The following is an 18,432-nucleotide window of genomic DNA, read 5'->3' as shown; positions in this document are numbered from 1 at the left end:
TCTACACTGTTTCTACTCTGTCTTGCACTGTCCCCGTCCTCAGAGAAGAGATGATGACAGAAGAACGGGGGATGAGGAAACATTCCAGGAAGCTGTTGGTTGTGATAACAGACGGCAAATCTAACGACCCCAAAGAGACCTTTAACTCTGTCATACCATTGGCCGAGATGAAGTCCGTCATCAGATTTGCTATTGGGGTGATTTCATTCATCTTTTACTTGTGAGCTGCATACAAAATGTCACCCTATTCCCTATATAGTGCACTACATTTGACTAGAGCCCATAGGGTCAAAAGTAGTGCACTGTGTAGCGAATACGGTGACATTTCGGACGAAGCCGTGGTGTTCCTCTGATCTCTCTTTATTCTAGGATTTGGCTCTGGCACTTCTGGTAAGATGATATGGCTGTTAAGTGTTAGATTGGTCTTAATCTTAAGTGCCATCTTTCTCTTTTTTGCTCTCTCTCCCCTCCCCCTCTTTCTCTCCCTCCCTCCTTCCCCCTCCCAGGTTGGGAAGCAATTCTCTAGACAAGAGCTTGAGCAGATTGCGTCTTTCCCAAACTTTGTATTTGAGACAAACAGTTTTGATGCTCTGAAATCCATTCAGAATGAGCTTAGGGAGAAGATCTTTGCAATTGAAGGTATAAAAGGATTTGAGTTTAAAAAAACGCAACCTATCCATTGAAATGATAACGACAGTATTTACCATATCTTCATTTAAACATTGGATAAGGAATGTGTACCTTTTACATAGACACCTAATTTGGAAGTTTGTGTAATATGTGAATTCTAACAGTGGAAATGGAACAGAAGATAATCACAATTTGAAAATGCTTTGTGTCTAGGAAACTGGTGTATTGGTTTGTTGATTATTCTCTTTGTTTTGCATGTTCAGGAAGTAACTCGACCAACTCCAGTTCTTTTGAACAGGAACTGTCCCAGGGAGGCTTTAGTACCACTCTCTCTGGGGTTAGTGACTGCTCTCTGTCTAGAAAGTGTCTACTGAAGGCCATTGTTATTGATTATTACAGAATATCGTTTCAATGTTAAATGTCATGTTTAACCAATGTAATGCTTCCCATTTCAGCAGGGTCTGGAGAGTTCTTGCTTAAAAGAGCATTTGTACTTACTTCCATGAAATATTTATATCACTTTACATCATATTACAGTATAAAAAGTATGCTCAAGTAAAGTAACACATTAAGTTATTTTCTCTCTCCTGTGAAGGGTGTGTCTCTGTTTGGGGCAGTAGGGTCATACGCATGGTCTGGGGGCATTGTGGAGGCAGCCAGAGGAGTGAATGCCACATTCATCAATGCCTCTGCGCTGGAGACAGACATGCAGAACTCCTATCTAGGTGAGAATGAAGGACTATGGGAATTACACTACTCAAGCTTTTACAAAAGACATCACCAATTACAGTATACCAATATCACCAATTATAAAGTCTAAATAATACCGACTCTTAGACAACAGATTTCAACAGATGTCAGATTTCAAAAGGCTTTGCGGTGAAAGCAAACCATGCGATTATCTGAGGACCCCATCAAACAAACACAAGACAATCATTTCAACCCACCAGGGGCGACACAAAACTCAGAAATAACGATATAATTCATGCCTTACATTTGAAGAGCTTCTTCTGTTGACACTCCAATATGTCCCATAAACATCACAAATGGTCCTTTTGTTCGATTAATTCCGTCGTTATATCTCCAAAATGTCCATTTATTTGGCGCGTTTGATTCAGAAAAACACCGGTTCCAACCTTCCCAGCATGACTACAAAATATCTAATGAGTTACCTGTAAACTTTGTCCAAACATTTCAAACAACTTTCCTAATCCAACTTTAGGTATTTTAAAACGTAAATAATCGATCAAATTTAAGACGGGATAAACTGCGTTCAATAGTGAATAAAATCATAGTGGAGCGAGCTTCAGGTCACGCGCCCCAAACAAAATAATCAAATCAAATGTATTTTTATAGCCCTTCTTACATCAGCTGATATATCAAAGTGCTGTACAGAAACCCAGCCTAAAACCCCAAACAATGCAGGTGTACAAAAACAATTCAAGAACAGCTTATATGCCAGTGTGATAAACCATGCAACCTGAGCTGTTTATCATACTTTTAGCACATATAACTGAACTGTTTTATGATTGATGTTCTTTTTCTGATCATTTATTGTCTGTGTGTATGTACTGTCTTACGTGAGGGAGCTCCAACAAAGAATGAAAATGTACAGTGCATTCAGAAAGTATTTAGACCCCTTGACCTTTTCCACATTTTGTTACATTTCAGCCTTATTCTAAAATTGATTAAATAATTTTTTCACCCCATCAAGCTACACACAATACCCCATAATGACAAAGCAAAAACAGGCTTTTAGACATTTTTTCTAATGTATTAAAAATATAAAACTTAAATATTACATTTAAATAAGTATTCAGACCCTTTTCACAGTACTTTGTTGAAGCACCTTTGGCAGCGATTACAGCATCGAGTCTTCTTGGGAATGAGGCTGCAAGGTTGGCACACCTGTATTTGGGGAGTTTCTCCCATTCTTCTCTGCAGATCCTCTCAAGCTCTGTCAGTTTGGATGGGGAGCGTTGCTGCACAGCTATTTTCAGATCTCTCCAGAGATCCGAAGCCACTAATGCATTGTCTTGGCTGTGTGCTTAGGGTTGTTGTCCTGTTGGAAAGTGAACCTTCACCCCAGTCTGTCCTGATTGCTCTAGAGCAGGTTTTCATCAAGGATCTCTCTGTACTTTGCTCCGTTCATTTTTGCCTCGAGCCTGACTAGTCTCCCAGTCCCTGCCGCTGAAAAACATCTCCACAGCATGATGCTGCCACCACCATGCTTCACCGTAGGGATGGTGCCAGGTTTCCTCCAGACGTGACGCTTGCCATTCAGGCCAAAGAGTTAAATCTTGGTTTCATCAGACCAGAATCTTGTTTCTCATGGTCTGAGAGTCTTTAGGTGCCTTTTGTAAAATTCCAAGCGGGCTGTCATGTGCCTTTTACTGAGGAGTGGCTTCCGTCTGGCCACTCTACCACAAAGGCCTGATTGGTGGAGTGCTGCAGAGATGGTTGTCTTTCTGGAAGGTTGTCCCATCTCCACAGTGGAACTCTAGAGCTCCGTCAGAGTGACCATCAGGTTCTTGGTCACCTCAATGACCAAGGCCCTTCTCCCCCGATTACTGGCTAGGTGGCCAGCTCTAGGAAGAGTCTTGGTGGTTCTAAACTTCTTTCATTTAAGAATGATGGAGGCCACTGTATTCTTGGGGACCTTCAATGCTGCAGACATTTTTTGGTACACTTCCCCAGATCTGTGCCTCATCACAATCCTGTCTCGGAGCTCTACGGACAATTCCTTTGACCTCCTTGCTTGGTTTTTGCTCTGACATGCATTGTCAATTGTGGGACCTTATATAGACAGGTGTAGGCCTTTCCAAATCATGCCCAATCAATTGAATTGATCACAGGTGGACTCCAATCAAGTTGTAGAAACATCTCAAGGATGATCAATGGAAACAGGATACACCTGAGCTCATTTTCGAGTCTCACAGCAAAGGGTCTGAGTACTTCTTCTTTATTTCTGTTTTAAATTTGTTATACATTTTCAAACATTTCTAAAAACCTGTTTTCACTTCATCGTTATGGGGTATTGTGTGTATTGATTGAGGAAAAAATGATATTAAATCCGTTTTAGAATAAGGGTGTAATGTAACAAAGTGTGGGGAAGAAATCTGGGGTTCTGAATACTTTCCGATGGCACTGTATGTATTACTTTTAATACCTGCAAATGGCAAATAAACTTCTTAAACTTGAACTCAAATGCTGTATGTGTCTGTACAGGTTACTCGGTGGCAGTGGCAGAGACGGTGAATGGCAGTATATATTTTGCTGGAGCTCCCAGGTTCAACCACACTGGGCTGGTCCTGGTCTTCCAGAGGGACCCTCTCCAACAGGAGTGGACTGTCACCCACAGGATACCTGGATCTCAGGTGAGAGAAAGACCAGAGCCCTATTGACCAGAGCCTATGGGGAAATCAGAAGACACTAAGAAGGCAACCAGAATGCAAAGTCGTCATTACCATGTTGCTCTTTGCCTACTAATGTTTCCCTCCACTGTTTCTCTCTCTCTCCCTCCCTAGCTTGGTTCCTACTTCGGGGCAGAGCTGTGTGTGTTAGAGAGCCATGCTGGGCCAGGGGAGGGCCGTGCTGGGCTGCTGGTTATTGGGGCTCCTTGGTATCACGCCCAGGATGTTGGGGGAGAGGTCCACGTCTGTACCCTGGAGACTGGAGTAAGAGTGGCTACATAACACCCCATACATACACAAAGGACGGAATTAAATAGAACACTGTATTGCATATCTATGGTTTGGTGAATATCATACTAAACCAACCAATTCAGTAGTAGATTAATTGAAATATAATTCATAAACTGAAAATGTGCATTATCAATTCATGAATGGTTATGATTCAAGTTGACTATTTTCGTCGGAATGACTCCAACCAACACTGCTGCGTTCATATACAGCTTACAAAACACTCAAATTCTACAGAACAGAATTTCAGACACACATTGCACACTGACCACATTCCACAATTGCTGTTACTGCTTCCTGTGTGTGTGTGTAAGTGAGAGTGTGTGTGCACGGCACGTGAGTGGTTGTTGCTTCATTTACACATGAAATCCTTCAAGATACAGTGCATTCGGAAAGTATTCAGACCCCTTCACTTTTTCCCCAAATGTTTTTACGTTACAGCCTAAAAAACAGAACCTTTGCTGTGAGACTTAAAATGGATTAAATCAATACAAATACTCAGTAATCTACACACAATACCCCCATAATGACAAAGTGAAAACAGGTTTTTAGAATATTTTGCAAATGTATTCAAAACAAAAATCAAAAATAACTTATTTACTTAAGTATTCAGACCCGTTGCTGTGAGATTTGAAATTTAGCTCAGGTGCATCCTGTTTCCATTGATCACCCTTGATGTTTCAACAACTTGAAGTCCACCTGTGGTAAATTCAATTGATTGGACATGATGTGGAAAGGCACACACCTGTCTATATTAAAAGGTCCCACAGTTGACAGTGCATGTCAGAGCAAAAACCAAGCCAGAGGTCGAAGGAATAGTCCGTAGAGCTCAGAGACAGGATTGTGTCGAGGCACAGATCTGGGGAAGGGTACCAAAACATATATGCAGCATTGAAGATCCACAAGAACACAGTGGACTCCATCATTCTTAAATGGAAAAAGTTTAGAACCACCAAGACTCTTCCTAGAGCTGGCCACCCAGCCAAACTGAGGGAGAGAAGGACCTTGGTCAGGGAGGTGACCACAAACTCGATGGTCACTCTGACAGAGCTCTGGAGTTCCTCTGAGAACCTTCCAGAAGGACAATCATCTCTGCACCAATTCACAAATCAGGCCTTTATGGTAGAGTTGCCAGACGGAAGCCAGTCCTGACTAGTCACGATCGAGAGAAAGATGAACAGAGCAAAGTACAGAGAGATCCTTGATGAAAACCTGTTCCAGAGCACTCAGGACCTCAGAAGGTTCACCTTCCAACAGGACAACGACCCTAAGCACACAGCCAAGACAACGCAGGATTGGCTTCGAGAGAAGTCTTTGAATTTCCTTGAGTGGCCCAGCTAGACTTGAACCCGATCAAACATCTCTGGACAGACCTGAAAATAGCTGTGCAGCGGTGCTACCTATCCAACATGACAGAGCTTGAGATGATCTGCAGAGAAGAATGGGAGAAACTCCCCAAATACAGGTGTGCCAAGCTTGTAGCGTTATACCCAAGAAGACTCGAAGCCGTCATCACTGCTAAAAGGTGCTTCAACAAAGTACTGACTAAAGAGGCTGAAAATACTTATGTAAATGTGATATTTCCGCTTTTTTAAATAAATCTGCCTAAATTTCTAAAAAACTATTTTACTTTTGTCAATAGGGGTATTGTGTGTAGATTGAGGGAATTTAAAAAAAAAATCTATTTTGCTGTAACGTAACAAAATGTGGAAAGTCAATACTTTCTGAATGCACTGTATATCAGTTCCTTGTCATTTGTATTATCATGAGTCATTTCACTCAGTTCTTTTGGTCATAGTTAGTTTGACTTCGAGAAACTGTATCAAATTGTGTTATACCCGCTCAGCCACCCTACTGCTGCCAATTCAATCAATTTGGGCCGTTGTTATTGTGTAAGCCGTATATCACTGGATTGCTGTTATTGATCACCCATCCTACCTCCTTTGTTTGCTGAAGCGCGGATGCCTACCTCAATTCGATTTGATTCCATTCTAGGCACCCAACTGCTCCCTCACCCTGCGTGGAGTCCAGGGGAATGTCCATGGTCAGTTTGGGACGTCTCTGTCCCCTTGTCCAGACCTGAATGGGGACGGGTTGCCAGAGCTGGCTGTAGGAGCCCCGCTGGAGGACAGAGGACGTGGGAGTGTTTACATCTTCCTGGGACGCCCTTGGGGCATCCAGGCCAAATACAGTCAGGTCAGTACTAAATAGACACAGCCCTCTGTTTCTGTCTAAATATTCTGAAATAGGCTAAAAGCTTACACTTTGCCAACTTCATCCTGCAGCCATGGCCTGCATTGTGGGAGGCTCTATCGTCAAGCAATCATTAGGTGGGTTTTTTTTACCAACCAAAGACATGACTTAAACAGGAACCAACTTTGCCTCAATTAATATGATGGATATATACAAATGAATGTGATATTTGAGGGTCTCTCATTGATTGTACAATGTACAATTTTTTTGGGTGAGTGTGTGTGAAATGACGGTTAGGGACATGCTCATTCCGACATTGTAAAGAAAAACTTTTATAAACAATGGCTACACTGCCATGTTGATCTGAGCCTTGCTGTTGGAAAATCACATTAGTGTCTGACTTCTGGCTGTTACAGATGCACCTCCCCCGACTTCACGCCTCGGCTTTCGTTTACAGTTGGTTGCTTTCGCTTTACCACTTCAACCAGCCCACGGACTTCTGCCCCATTGAAGTGTGTGCATCGTTTTGTGACATTGTCAGCTCACCCGTCTATAAATCGGCAGAAAACAGCACACTTTTATAGTCAATAGTTTATACTCTCATCATTACAACATACTTTTGTTATCCAACGATTTAAGACTGGGTGTATAAGACTACTGTCCCAATAATAAATATTCAGAGAATCTCTCCCATCCTTAAAAGTCAGCACACAAACGAGCTGAGTAGCTGGATGTGTGTACAAAATAGAATTAATGCACAGTATAAATACAAATGACTCTTATGAACACAGTAGAAACAGGTTAAGTTATAGAGTAGGCTACAAAACTCATCTCCGAATGGCATAACGCATTTATTCAAACACGTCTGGACAGGGTTGATCTTTACGCATGGGTGTTTACACAGGCCAAAGTTTTCTTTATAATGTTCATGATTGAAAAGGCAAATATAGGGCTACAAAGGAACATGCATGTAAAGCAAATACTATAGAGGAAAAAGTGTAAATCTAAACGTTGCCTAGTCATTCTTCATATTGTATTTTTTATTTAACCTTTACTTAACTAGGCAAGTCAGTTAAGAACAAATTCTTATTTACAATGACGGCCTACCAAAAGGCAAAAGGCTTCCTGCGGGGACGGGGGCTGGGATTATAAATAAAATATAAATATAGGACAAAACACACATCAAGACAAGAAAGACAACACAACACTACATAAGAGAGACCTAAGACAACAACGTAGCAACACATGACAACACAACATGGTAGCAGCCCAAAACATGGTACAAACATTATTGGGCACGGACAACAGCACAAAGGGCACGAAGGTAGAGACAACAATACATCACACAAAGCAACCACAACTGTCAGTAAGAGTGTCCATGATTGAGTCTTTGAATGAAGAGATTGAGATAAAACTGTCCAGTTTGAGTGTTTGTTGCAGCTCGTTCCAGTCGCTAGCTGCAGCGAACTGAAAAAAGGAGCGACCCAGGGATGTGTGTGCTTTGGGGACCTTTAACAGAATGTGACTGGCAGAATGGGTGTTGTATGTGGAGGATGAGGGCTGCAGTAGATCTCTCCGATAGGGGGAAGTGAGGCCTAAGAGGGTTTTATAAATAAGCATCAACCAGTGGGTCTTGCGACGGGTATACAGAGATGACCAGTTTACAGAGTATAGAGTGCAGTGATGTGTCCTATAAGGAGCATTATTGGCAAATCTGATGACTGAATGGTAAAGAGCATCTAGCCGCTCGAGAGCACCCTTACCTGCTGATCTATAAATTACGTCTCCGTAATCTAGCATGGGTAGGATGGTCATCTGAATCAGGGTTAGTTTGGCAGCTAGATTCAACTGTAGACTGCAGCTTTGATATGTGCTGAGAGAAGGACAGTGTATCGTCTAGTGTCGTGGAAAATTGTCTCAGAACTATAACACTCTTACAAGAACTTGTGAATTCAATATAGGCTTTAATACATAGTAGCAGAAACCGCGCTGGTCCGCGGAACAGCCGATTTCCCTGAGCACTGGCTCTGCTTTTATACACAGCATATGAGTACATCCCATATGTAAATGAAGTTACTCCCCTTAGTTCTTCTGTCACCATTATTTTTAGTCTGAGTTCTTTGCTTGTTCACGCCCACTAACGCTCATATCTGCTTTTGGTTAGGTTATAATGGTGGCGGGACCCTTTTCACATCCTAAAAATAATGCATGCATTGCATGCTTATGTTTCACCTGTTGGTCATCAGTCATTTTGCTACCATCCTCCTTCCTGTATCCTTCTGACCATAGTATATCCAGCTGTCATAAATGTACGTATGGCCTTGGTTAATGTACTATTTGGCATGTTACCCATTCAGAAATAGAGTATGGCCTGGGTGTCATCTTCTCTTAATGTGCATGTCCTTGCTACTTCAGCATGGCAACTACACCTATTTATATTTAATGCTTAGCTCCCACACTAGTCATACTCCTAAGTACTTGTATGAGGTGACTACCTCAAGCTCTAAACCCTCAGAGGTAGTAATCACACCTGTGGGGAGAGGGGCATTCTTCTTACCAAACCACATGACCATTGTTTTGGAGGTGTTCAGAACAAGGTAGAGAAAGCTTGTTGGACACTAAGAAAGCTTTGTTGTAGAGCATTTAACACAACATTTGGGGAGAGGCCAGCTGAGTATAAGACTGTATCATCTGCATATAAATGGATGAGAGAGCTTCCTACTGCCTGAGCTATGTTGTTGATGTAAATTGAGAAGAGCATGGGGCCTAGGATCGAGCATTGGGGGTACTCCCTTGGTGAAAGGCAGTGGCTGAGACAGCAGATTTTCTGACTTTATACACTGCACTCTTTGAGAGAGGTAGTTAGCAAACCAGGCCAAAGAGCCCTCGGAGACAACAATACTCCTTAGCCGGCCCACAAGAATGGAATGGTCTACCGTATCAAAACCTTTGGCCAAGTCAATAAAAAAAAGCAGCACAATATTGCACAGAATCATGGACAATGGTGACATCATTGAGGACCTTTTAAGGTTGCAGTGACACATCCATAACCTGAGCGGAAACCAGATTGCATACCCAAGAGAATACTATAAACATCAAGAAAGCCAGTCAGTTGATTATTGACAAGTTTTTCCAACACTTTTGATAAACAGGGAAAAATAGAAATAGGCCTATAACAGTTAGGATCAGCTTGATCTCCCCCTTTCAATAAAAGGATGAACAGTGGCTGCCTTCCAAGCAATGGGAACCTCCCCAGAAAGGAGAGACAGGTTAAAAAGGTTGGAGATAGGCTTGGCAATGATAGGGGGCAGCAACCTTAAATAAGAAAGGGTCTAAACCATCTGACCCAGATGGTTTTTGGGGATCAAGTTTAAGGAGCTCCTTTAGCACCTCGGACTCAGTGGCTGCCTGCAGGGAGAAACTTTGTAGCAGGGCAGGGGGAAAAGAGGGAGAAGCATCGGGATAGTCGCATTAGAAGGGGTGGGAGACGAGGAAATGTTGGACGGGCAAGAAGACATGGCTGAGTCAATTAGGAATCCTGATTTAATGATGATTAAAGAGCTCAGCCATGTGCTTCTTGTCAGTAACAACCACATCATCAACTTTAAGGGACATGGGAAGCTGTGAGGAGGAGGGTTTGTTCTCTAGGTCTTTAACCATTTTCCAGAACTTTTTGGGGTTAGACCCACAGAGAGAGAACTGCTCCTTAAAGTAACTAACTTTGGCCTTCCGGATAGCCTGACTGCACTTAGCTATGAGCCTTTTTGCATCAGTTTAGACATCTTCTGCACTTTATTGCTATAGAGATTTGTCTAGAAAATTCTCAAACAGAATAGCTTATAATATACAGGATTTCTTTATATTCCAGGTGTCAGATTCTTATTTACAGTAGTATAGGCCTAACCAGTAGCTTACCAAAGGGGAGAAAATGTGACATGCTGGGAGAAGAACGACCGTGGTTTGGTTTCCTCCAACTCATTGATCAGTGATAATTCATGAACAGACTCTCTTTCACTTATAGAAAGTTGATAGACTTATGTGTAATAGCATTATAGAATTTAATCTGACCTACAAATGTATAGAGCTAGCCAGCTTGTAGTCCTAAAAACCGTAAATGAGTTACATCTGGTTCATTCAGCCATTCCTATGGGCAAAATTAATGGGGAAAGAAAATGAGGCCTGAGGTTAACACAGGCTTATGAGATCTTTTATGTTTCGTTCTATGAGACAATACCAGCCAGTTAACATGACTTTTATGAATTATGAAGAATTATGAAGTTGTGTTGTTTTATTACATAGGATATTAGTTTTTAACTTCCCGTTGATAGGATAGTCTTGAACGGAGCTCATCCAGTTTATTTTCAAGTGCGTTCGCCAGTAGAATGAAGGGTAAAGGCAGATTATCCACTCGCCGACGCAGTCTCGCAAGGCATCTGGCTCTTCGACCTCTGTATTGGCGTCTCCTCTTCATACGAATGATGGGGATTTGGGCCAGGTCTGGGAGGAGCAGTATATCCTTCATGTTTGACTCTTTAATAACTTCTTATGGCTGAGATCCCGTTAACGGGATCGACTTGACAACAGCCAGTGAAAGTGCAGGGCGCCAAATTCAAACAACAGAAATCTCATAATTAAAATTCCTCAAACATACAAGTATTTTACACCATTTTAAAGATAAACGCGTTGTAAATCCAGCCACAGTGTCCGATTTCAAAAAGGCTTTACGACGAAAGCACACCAAACGATTATGTTAGGTCAGTACCTAGTCACAGAAAAACACAGCCATTTTTCCAGCCAAAGAGAGGAGTCACAAAAAGCAGAAATATAAATAAAATTAAATACTAACCTTTGATGATCTTCATCAGATGACACTCATAGGACTTCATGTTACACAATACATGTATGTTTTGTTCGATGAAGTTCATATTTATATCCAAAAATCCTAGTTTACATTGGCGCTTTATGTTCAGTAATGTTTTGCCTCCATAACATCCGGTGATTTTTTTAGAGAGCAACATCAATTTACAGAAATACTCATTATAAACATTGATAAAAGATACAAGTATTATACATGGAACTTTAGATAAACTTCTCCTTAATGCAACCGCTGTGTCAGATTTAAAAAATAAAAAATATAAAAATACGGAAAAAGCACACCATGCTATAATCTGAGTACAGCGCTCAGAGCCCAAACAAGCCATACAGATATCCGCCATGTTGTGGTCAACAGAAGCCAGAAATAGTATTATAGATATTCACTTACCTTTGATCTTCATCAGAATGCACTCCCAGGAATCCCAGTTCCACAATAAATGTTTGTTTTGTTCGATAACGTCCATAATTTATGTCCAAATAACTCCTTTTTGTTCGCGCGTTTAGTACAGTAATCCAAATGCGCAGGCACTAGGTCCAGACAAAGTTTTAAAAAATCCATTACAGTTCGTAGAAACATGTCAAACGATGTATAGAATCAATCTTTAGGATGTTTTTAACATAAATCTTCAACAATGTTTCAACCGGAGAATCCCTTTGTCTTCAGAAATGCGATGGAACGCAGGTCGCTCTCTCACGGGAGCGCGCGTGGTCAGCTCATGCCAGACACCTGACTCAAAGAGCTCTCCTTCCCTCATTCTTCACAGTAGAAGCATCAAACAAGGTTCTAAAGACTGTTGACATCTAGTGGAAGCATTAGGAAGTGCAATATGACCCCAAAGACACTGTATATTCGATAGGCAAACCTACCTACCCACTGTATCTTCAATAGGGGCTGAGTTGAAAATCAAATCAAATCAAATTGTATTTGTCACATACACACATGGTTAGCAGATGTTAATGCGAGTGTAGCGAAATGCTTGTGCTTCTAGTTCCGACAATGCAGTAGTAACCAACGACTAATCTAACCTAACAATTCCACAACTACTACCTTATACACACAAGTGTAAAGGGATAAGGAATATGTACATAAAGATATATGAATGAGTGATGGTACAGAACGGCATAGGCAAGATGCAGTAGATGGTATCGAGTACAGTATATACATATGAGATGAGTAATGTAGGGCATGTAAACATAAAAGTGGCATAGTTTAAAGTGACTAGTGATACATGTATTACATAAAAATGGCAAGATGCAGTAGATGGTATAGAGTACAGTATATACATATACATTATATTAAGTGGCATTGTTTAAAGTGGCTAGTGATACATTTTTTACATCAATTCCCATTATTAAAGTGGCTGTAGTTGAGTCTGAATGTTGGCAGCAGCCACTCTATGTTAGTGATGGCTGTTTAACAGTCTGATGGCCTTGAGATAGAAGCTGTTTTTCAGTCTCTCGGTCCCTGCTTTGATGCACCTGTACTGACCTCGCCTTCTGGATGATAGCGGGGTGAACAGGCAGTGGCTCGGGTGGTTGTTGTCCTTGATGATCTTTATGGCCTTCCTGTGACATCGGGTGGTGTAGGTGTCCTGGAGGGCCGGTAGTTTGCCCCCGGTGATGCGTTGTGCAGACCTCAATACCCTCTGGAGAGCCTTACGGTTGTGGGCGGAGCAGTTGCCGTACCAGGCGGTGATACAACCCGACAGGATGCCCTCGATTGTGCATCTGTAAAAGTTTGTGAGTGCTTTTGGTAACAAGCCGAATCTCTTCAGCCTCCTGAGGTTGAAGAGGCGCTGCTGCGCATTCTTCACAATGCTGCCTGTGTGGGTGGACCAATTCAGTTTGTCTGTGATGTGTACGCCGAGGAACTTAAAACTTACTACCCTCTCCACTACTGTCCCGTCGATGTGGATAGGGGGGTGCTCCCTCTGCTGTTTCCTGAAGTCCACGATCATCTCCTTTGTTTTGTTGACGTTGAGTGTGAGGTTATTTTCCTGACACCACACTCCGAGGGCCCTCACCTCCTCCCTGTAGGCCGTCTCGTCGTTGTTGGTAATCAAGCCTACCACTGTAGTGTCGTCCGTAAACTTGATGATTGAGTTGGAGGCGTGCATGGCCACGCAGTCGTGGGTGAACAGGGAGTACAGGAGAGGGCTGAGAACACACCCTTGTGGAGACCCAATGTTGAGGATCAGCGTGGTGGAGATGTTGTTGTTACCTACTCTCACCACCTGGGGGCGGCCCGTCAGGAAGTCCAGTACCCAGTTGCACAGGGTGGGGTCGAGACCCAGGGTCTCGAGCTTGATGACGAGTTTGGAGGGTACTATGGTGTTAAATGCTGAGCTGTAGTCGATGAACAGCATTCTCACGTAGGTAATCCTCTTGTCCAGATGGGTTAGGGCAGTGTGCAGTGTGGTTGTGATTGCGTCGTCTGTGGACCTATTGGGGCGGTACGCAAATTGGAGTGGGTCTAGGGTGTCAGGTAGGGTGGAGGTGATATGGTCCTTGACTAGTCTCTCAAAGCACTTTCTTTCTTGGGAACAGGAACAATGGTGGCCCTCTTGAATTATGTGGGGACAGCAGACTGGGATAAGGGTTGATTGAATATGTCCGTAAACACACCAGCCAGCTGGTTTGCGCATGCTCTGAGGACGCGGCTGGGGATGCCGTCTGGGCCTGCAGCCTTGCGAGGGTTAACACGTTTAAATGTTTTACTCACGTCGGCTGCAGTGAAGGAGAGTCCGCAGGTTTTGGTAGCGGGCCGTGTCAGTGGCACTGTATTGTCCTCAAAGCGAGGAAATAAGTTATTTAGTCTGTCTGGGAGCAAGACATCCTGGTCCGCGACGGGGCTGGTTTTCTTTTTGTAATCCGTGATTGACTGTAGACCCTGCCACATACCTCTTGTGTCTGAGCCATTGAATTGCAACTCTACTTTGTCTCTATACTGACGCTTAGCTTGTTTGATTGCCTTGCGGAGAGAATAGCTACACTGTTTGTATTCGGTCATGTTTTCCGGTCACCTTGCTCTGGTTAAAAGCAGTGGTTCGCGCTTTCAGTTTCGCGCGAATGCTGCCATCAATCCACGGTTTCTGGTTTGGGAATGTTTTAATAGTTGCTGTGGGTACGACATCGCCAATGCACTTTCTAATGAACTCGCTCAACGAATCAGCGTATTCGTCAATGTTGTTGTTGGACGCAATGCGAAACATATTCCAATCCACGTGATCGAAGCAGTCTTGAAGCGTGGAATCAGATTGGTCGGACCAGCGTTGAACAGACCTGAGCGTGGGAGCTTCCTGTTTTAGTTTCTGTCTGTAGGCTGGAAGCAACAAAATGGAGTCGCAGTCAGCTTTTCCGAAAGGAGGGCGGGGGAGGGCCTTATATGCGTCGCGTAAGTTAGAATAACAATGATCCAGGGTTTTTCCAGCCCTGGTTGCACAATCGATATGCTGATAGAATTTAGGGAGTCTTGTTTTCAGATTAGCCTTGTTAAAATCCCCAGCTACAATGAATGCAGCCTCAGGATATGTGGTTTCCAGTTTACATAGAGTCAAATAAAGTTCGTTCAGGGCCATCGATGTGTCTGCTTGGGGGGGAATATATACGGCTGTGATTATAATCGAAGAGAATTACATTTACATTTAAGTCATTTAGCAGACGCTCTTATCCAGAGCGACTTACAAATTGGTGCATTCACCTTATGATATCCAGTGGAACAACCACTTTACAATAGTGCATCTAACTCTTTTAAGGGGGGGGGGGGTTAGAAGGATTACTTTATCCTATCCTAGGTATTCCTTAAAGAGGTGGGGTTTCAGGTGTCTCCGGAAGGTGGTGATTGACTCCGCTGACCTGGCGTCGTGAGGGAGTTTGTTCCACCATTGGGGTGCCAGAGCAGCGAACAGTTTTGACTGGGCTGAGCGGGAACTGTACTTCCTCAGAGGTAGGGAGGCGAGCAGGCCAGAGGTGGATGAACGCAGTGCCCTTGTTTGGGTGTAGGGCCTGATCAGAGCCTGAAGGTACGGGGGTGCCGTTCCCCTCACAGCTCCGTAGGCAAGCACCATGGTCTTGTAGCGGATGCGAGCTTCAACTGGAAGCCAGTGGAGAGAGCGGAGGAGCGGGGTGACGTGAGAGAACTTGGGAAAGTTGAACACCAGACGGGCTGCGGCGTTCTGGATGAGTTGTAGGGGTTTAATGGCACAGGCAGGGAGCCCAGCCAACAGCGAGTTGCAGTAATCCAGACGGGAGATGACAAGTGCCTGGATTAGGACCTGCGCCGCTTCCTGCGTGAGGCAGGGTCGTACTCTGCGAATGTTGTAGAGCATGAACCTACAGGAACGGGTCACCGCCTTGATGTTAGTTGAGAACGACAGGGTGTTGTCCAGGATCACGCCAAGGTTCTTAGCACTCTGGGAGGAGGACACAATGGAGTTGTCAACCGTGATGGCGAGATCATGGAACGGGCAGTCCTTCCCCGGGAGGAAGAGCAGCTCCGTCTTGCCGAGGTTCAGCTTGAGGTGGTGATCCGTCATCCACACTGATATGTCTGCCAGACATGCAGAGATGCGATTCACCACCTGGTTATCAGAGGGGGGAAAGGAGAAGATTAATTGTGTGTCGTCTGCATAGCAATGATAGGAGAGACCATGTGAGGATATGACAGAGCCAAGTGACTTGGTGTATAGCGAGAATAGGAGAGGGCCTAGAACAGAGCCCTGGGGGACACCAGTGGTGAGAGCACGTGGTGCGGAGACAGATTCTCGCCACGCCACCTGGTAGGAGCGACCTGTCAGGTAGGACGCAATCCAAGCGTGGGCCGCGCCGGAGATGCCCAGCTCGGAGAGGGTGGAGAGGAGGATCTGATGGTTCACAGTATCAAAGGCAGCCGATAGGTCTAGAAGGATGAGAGCAGAGGAGAGAGAGTTAGCTTTAGCAGTGCGGAGCGCCTCCGTGACACAGAGAAGAGCAGTCTCAGTTGAATGACTAGTCTTGAAACCTGACTGATTTGGATCAAGAAGGTCATTCTGAGAGAGATAGCAGGAGAGCTGGCCAAGGACGGCACGTTCAAGAGTTTTGGAGAGAAAAGAAAGAAGGGATACTGGTCTGTAGTTGTTGACATCGAATTCTCTTGGTAGATAATGCGGTCGACATTTGATTGTGAGGAATTCTAAGTCAGGTGAACAGAAGGACTTGAGTTCCTGTATGTTGTTATGATCACACCACGTCTCGTTAATCATAAGGCATATCCCCCCGCCCTTCTTCTTACCAGAAAATCGACCAACCTCAGATTTCCCACTTCCTAGTTGGATTTTTTCTCAGGTTTTTGCCTGCCATATGAGTTCTGTTATACTCACAGACATCTTTCAAACAGTTTTCGAAACGTCAGAGTGTTTTCTATCCAAATCTACTAATAATATGCATATCTTAGCTTGTAGAGTGATTCAATTGGTTTCAGGAATAGTAGCTCCTGCTTGTGACCAGCATGTGAGACAATATCTCAGATGTGAGAGCTCATAGCATGCAGGAGGCAGGGCCTCCAGAGGAAGGAAAGGTCTGATCAACCTAAAGTTGGATAATCCAAACTTAACCGTGTTAACCGTGTTCAGTTTGGATAGGAGGACCTCACTATCTCTCTCACTCTCTGTCTCTCTCTCCACCCCCTACTCTCTCCCTACATCCAGAGGATCCAGGGAGTGAGCGGGAGAGCGGGTAGAGGGCTGCAGTTCTTTGGGGTTTCGGTGCACTCTGCTGGGGATCTGAACTCAGACGGACTGGCTGATATGGTGGTGGGAGCTAAAGGAGCCGCTTTCATACTGAGGTAGGTTCATAAACACTCAGTAATAAAAAAGATTACAAAGGGATTTATTCTTACATGCACTATATATACCAAAGTATATGGGCACCCCTTCAAATTAGTGGATTTGGCTATTTCAGCCACACCGTTGCTGACAGGTGTATAAAATCTAGCACACAGCCATGAAATCTCCATAGACAAACATTGGCAGTAGAATGGCCTTACTGAAGAGCTCAGTCACTTTCAATGTGACACTGTCATAGAATGTCACCCTTCCAACAAGTCAGTTCATCAAATTTCTGCCCTGCTAAAGCTGCCCCGGTCAATTGTAAGTTCTGTTATTGCGAAGTGGAAACGTCTAGGAGCTACACCGGCTCAGCCGTGAAGTGGTAGGCCACACAAGCTCACAGAACGGGCGCGTAGCGCATAAAAGTTGTCTGTCCTCGGTTGGAACACTCACTACTGAGTTCCAAACTGACTCTGGAAGCAACGCACAAGAACTGTTTGCCGGCAGCATCATGAATTGGGTTTCTGTAAGGATTGACGCTGGTAGACGAGAAGCAGGTACAGGGAGTGAACATTTAATTAACAACAGACATGAAACAGGACAGCGTCTGGACATGAACACATAATGACATTAATGCTGACACAGGGAAGATTGTGTGGTCCTGGGAGAGGCCAAGTGCTTATATGTACAGTACCTGTTTGAGCTCATGTTGGACAGATTCAATAGTGTTCGATACTGTACAGTCTTGCCCTCTACCTGTGTCCATTCAGTTAGGACAAGTTAAAGCCTGATACTTGTATTTTTGTATGATATGGGCTTTCACTATTGGATCACCAAGACCAGTAAATACATCTACACTGAGCATGTCAACCTGCCTTGCCTTTTGCTGATTTCATGCCCTTATGAATGCTAAAAGGTCCCTATTTAAAAATGTAATATTCAAAATGTGTTGTAGACAAAATAATGAAAAGGGCTGTCTGGTAGCCTCAATAAATAGACAGATTTGTAGTTGAACAAGTTATTGCATGTATAACATTTTTTTTTTACTTGACTTGAAAAAACGTGCAACTTGACTCAACTTGACTTGCTCTAATGCACGACTTGGACTCGAGACTCGACCAGTTCTAATTGGTACTCGACTTGAGACTCTGACCTTATGACTTGAGACTTGCTTGTGACTCGAATAATAGTGACTTGGTCCCATCTTTGGGTTTTACCCAGAGGGAAGT

The 18,432-nt window shown here is 43.7% G+C and overlaps 1 protein-coding gene across 3 annotated transcripts in view; it reads left to right on the top strand.

Moving 5' to 3' along the window:
* LOC139536793 (integrin alpha-X-like) overlaps positions 1-18,432 on the top strand; it is a 65,361-nt gene that overhangs the window by 8,593 nt on the left and 38,336 nt on the right. For all 3 annotated transcript variants that reach the window (XM_071337418.1, XM_071337417.1, XM_071337419.1), the window contains 8 exons: positions 44-197; positions 507-639; positions 894-967; positions 1,226-1,355; positions 3,859-4,007; positions 4,158-4,307; positions 6,327-6,527; positions 17,084-17,220. In XM_071337418.1, coding sequence (XP_071193519.1) covers positions 44-197; positions 507-639; positions 894-967; positions 1,226-1,355; positions 3,859-4,007; positions 4,158-4,307; positions 6,327-6,527; positions 17,084-17,220 — 1,128 coding nt within the window. The remainder of the gene's footprint in view (positions 1-43; positions 198-506; positions 640-893; positions 968-1,225; positions 1,356-3,858; positions 4,008-4,157; positions 4,308-6,326; positions 6,528-17,083; positions 17,221-18,432) is intronic.

This window comes from Salvelinus alpinus, chromosome 13, assembly GCF_045679555.1.
Source record: "Salvelinus alpinus chromosome 13, SLU_Salpinus.1, whole genome shotgun sequence".
NCBI classification, from domain to species: domain Eukaryota; kingdom Metazoa; phylum Chordata; class Actinopteri; order Salmoniformes; family Salmonidae; genus Salvelinus; species Salvelinus alpinus.
Note: the sequence above shows the minus strand (reverse complement) of the source record. Positions and strands in the feature narration are given on the sequence as shown.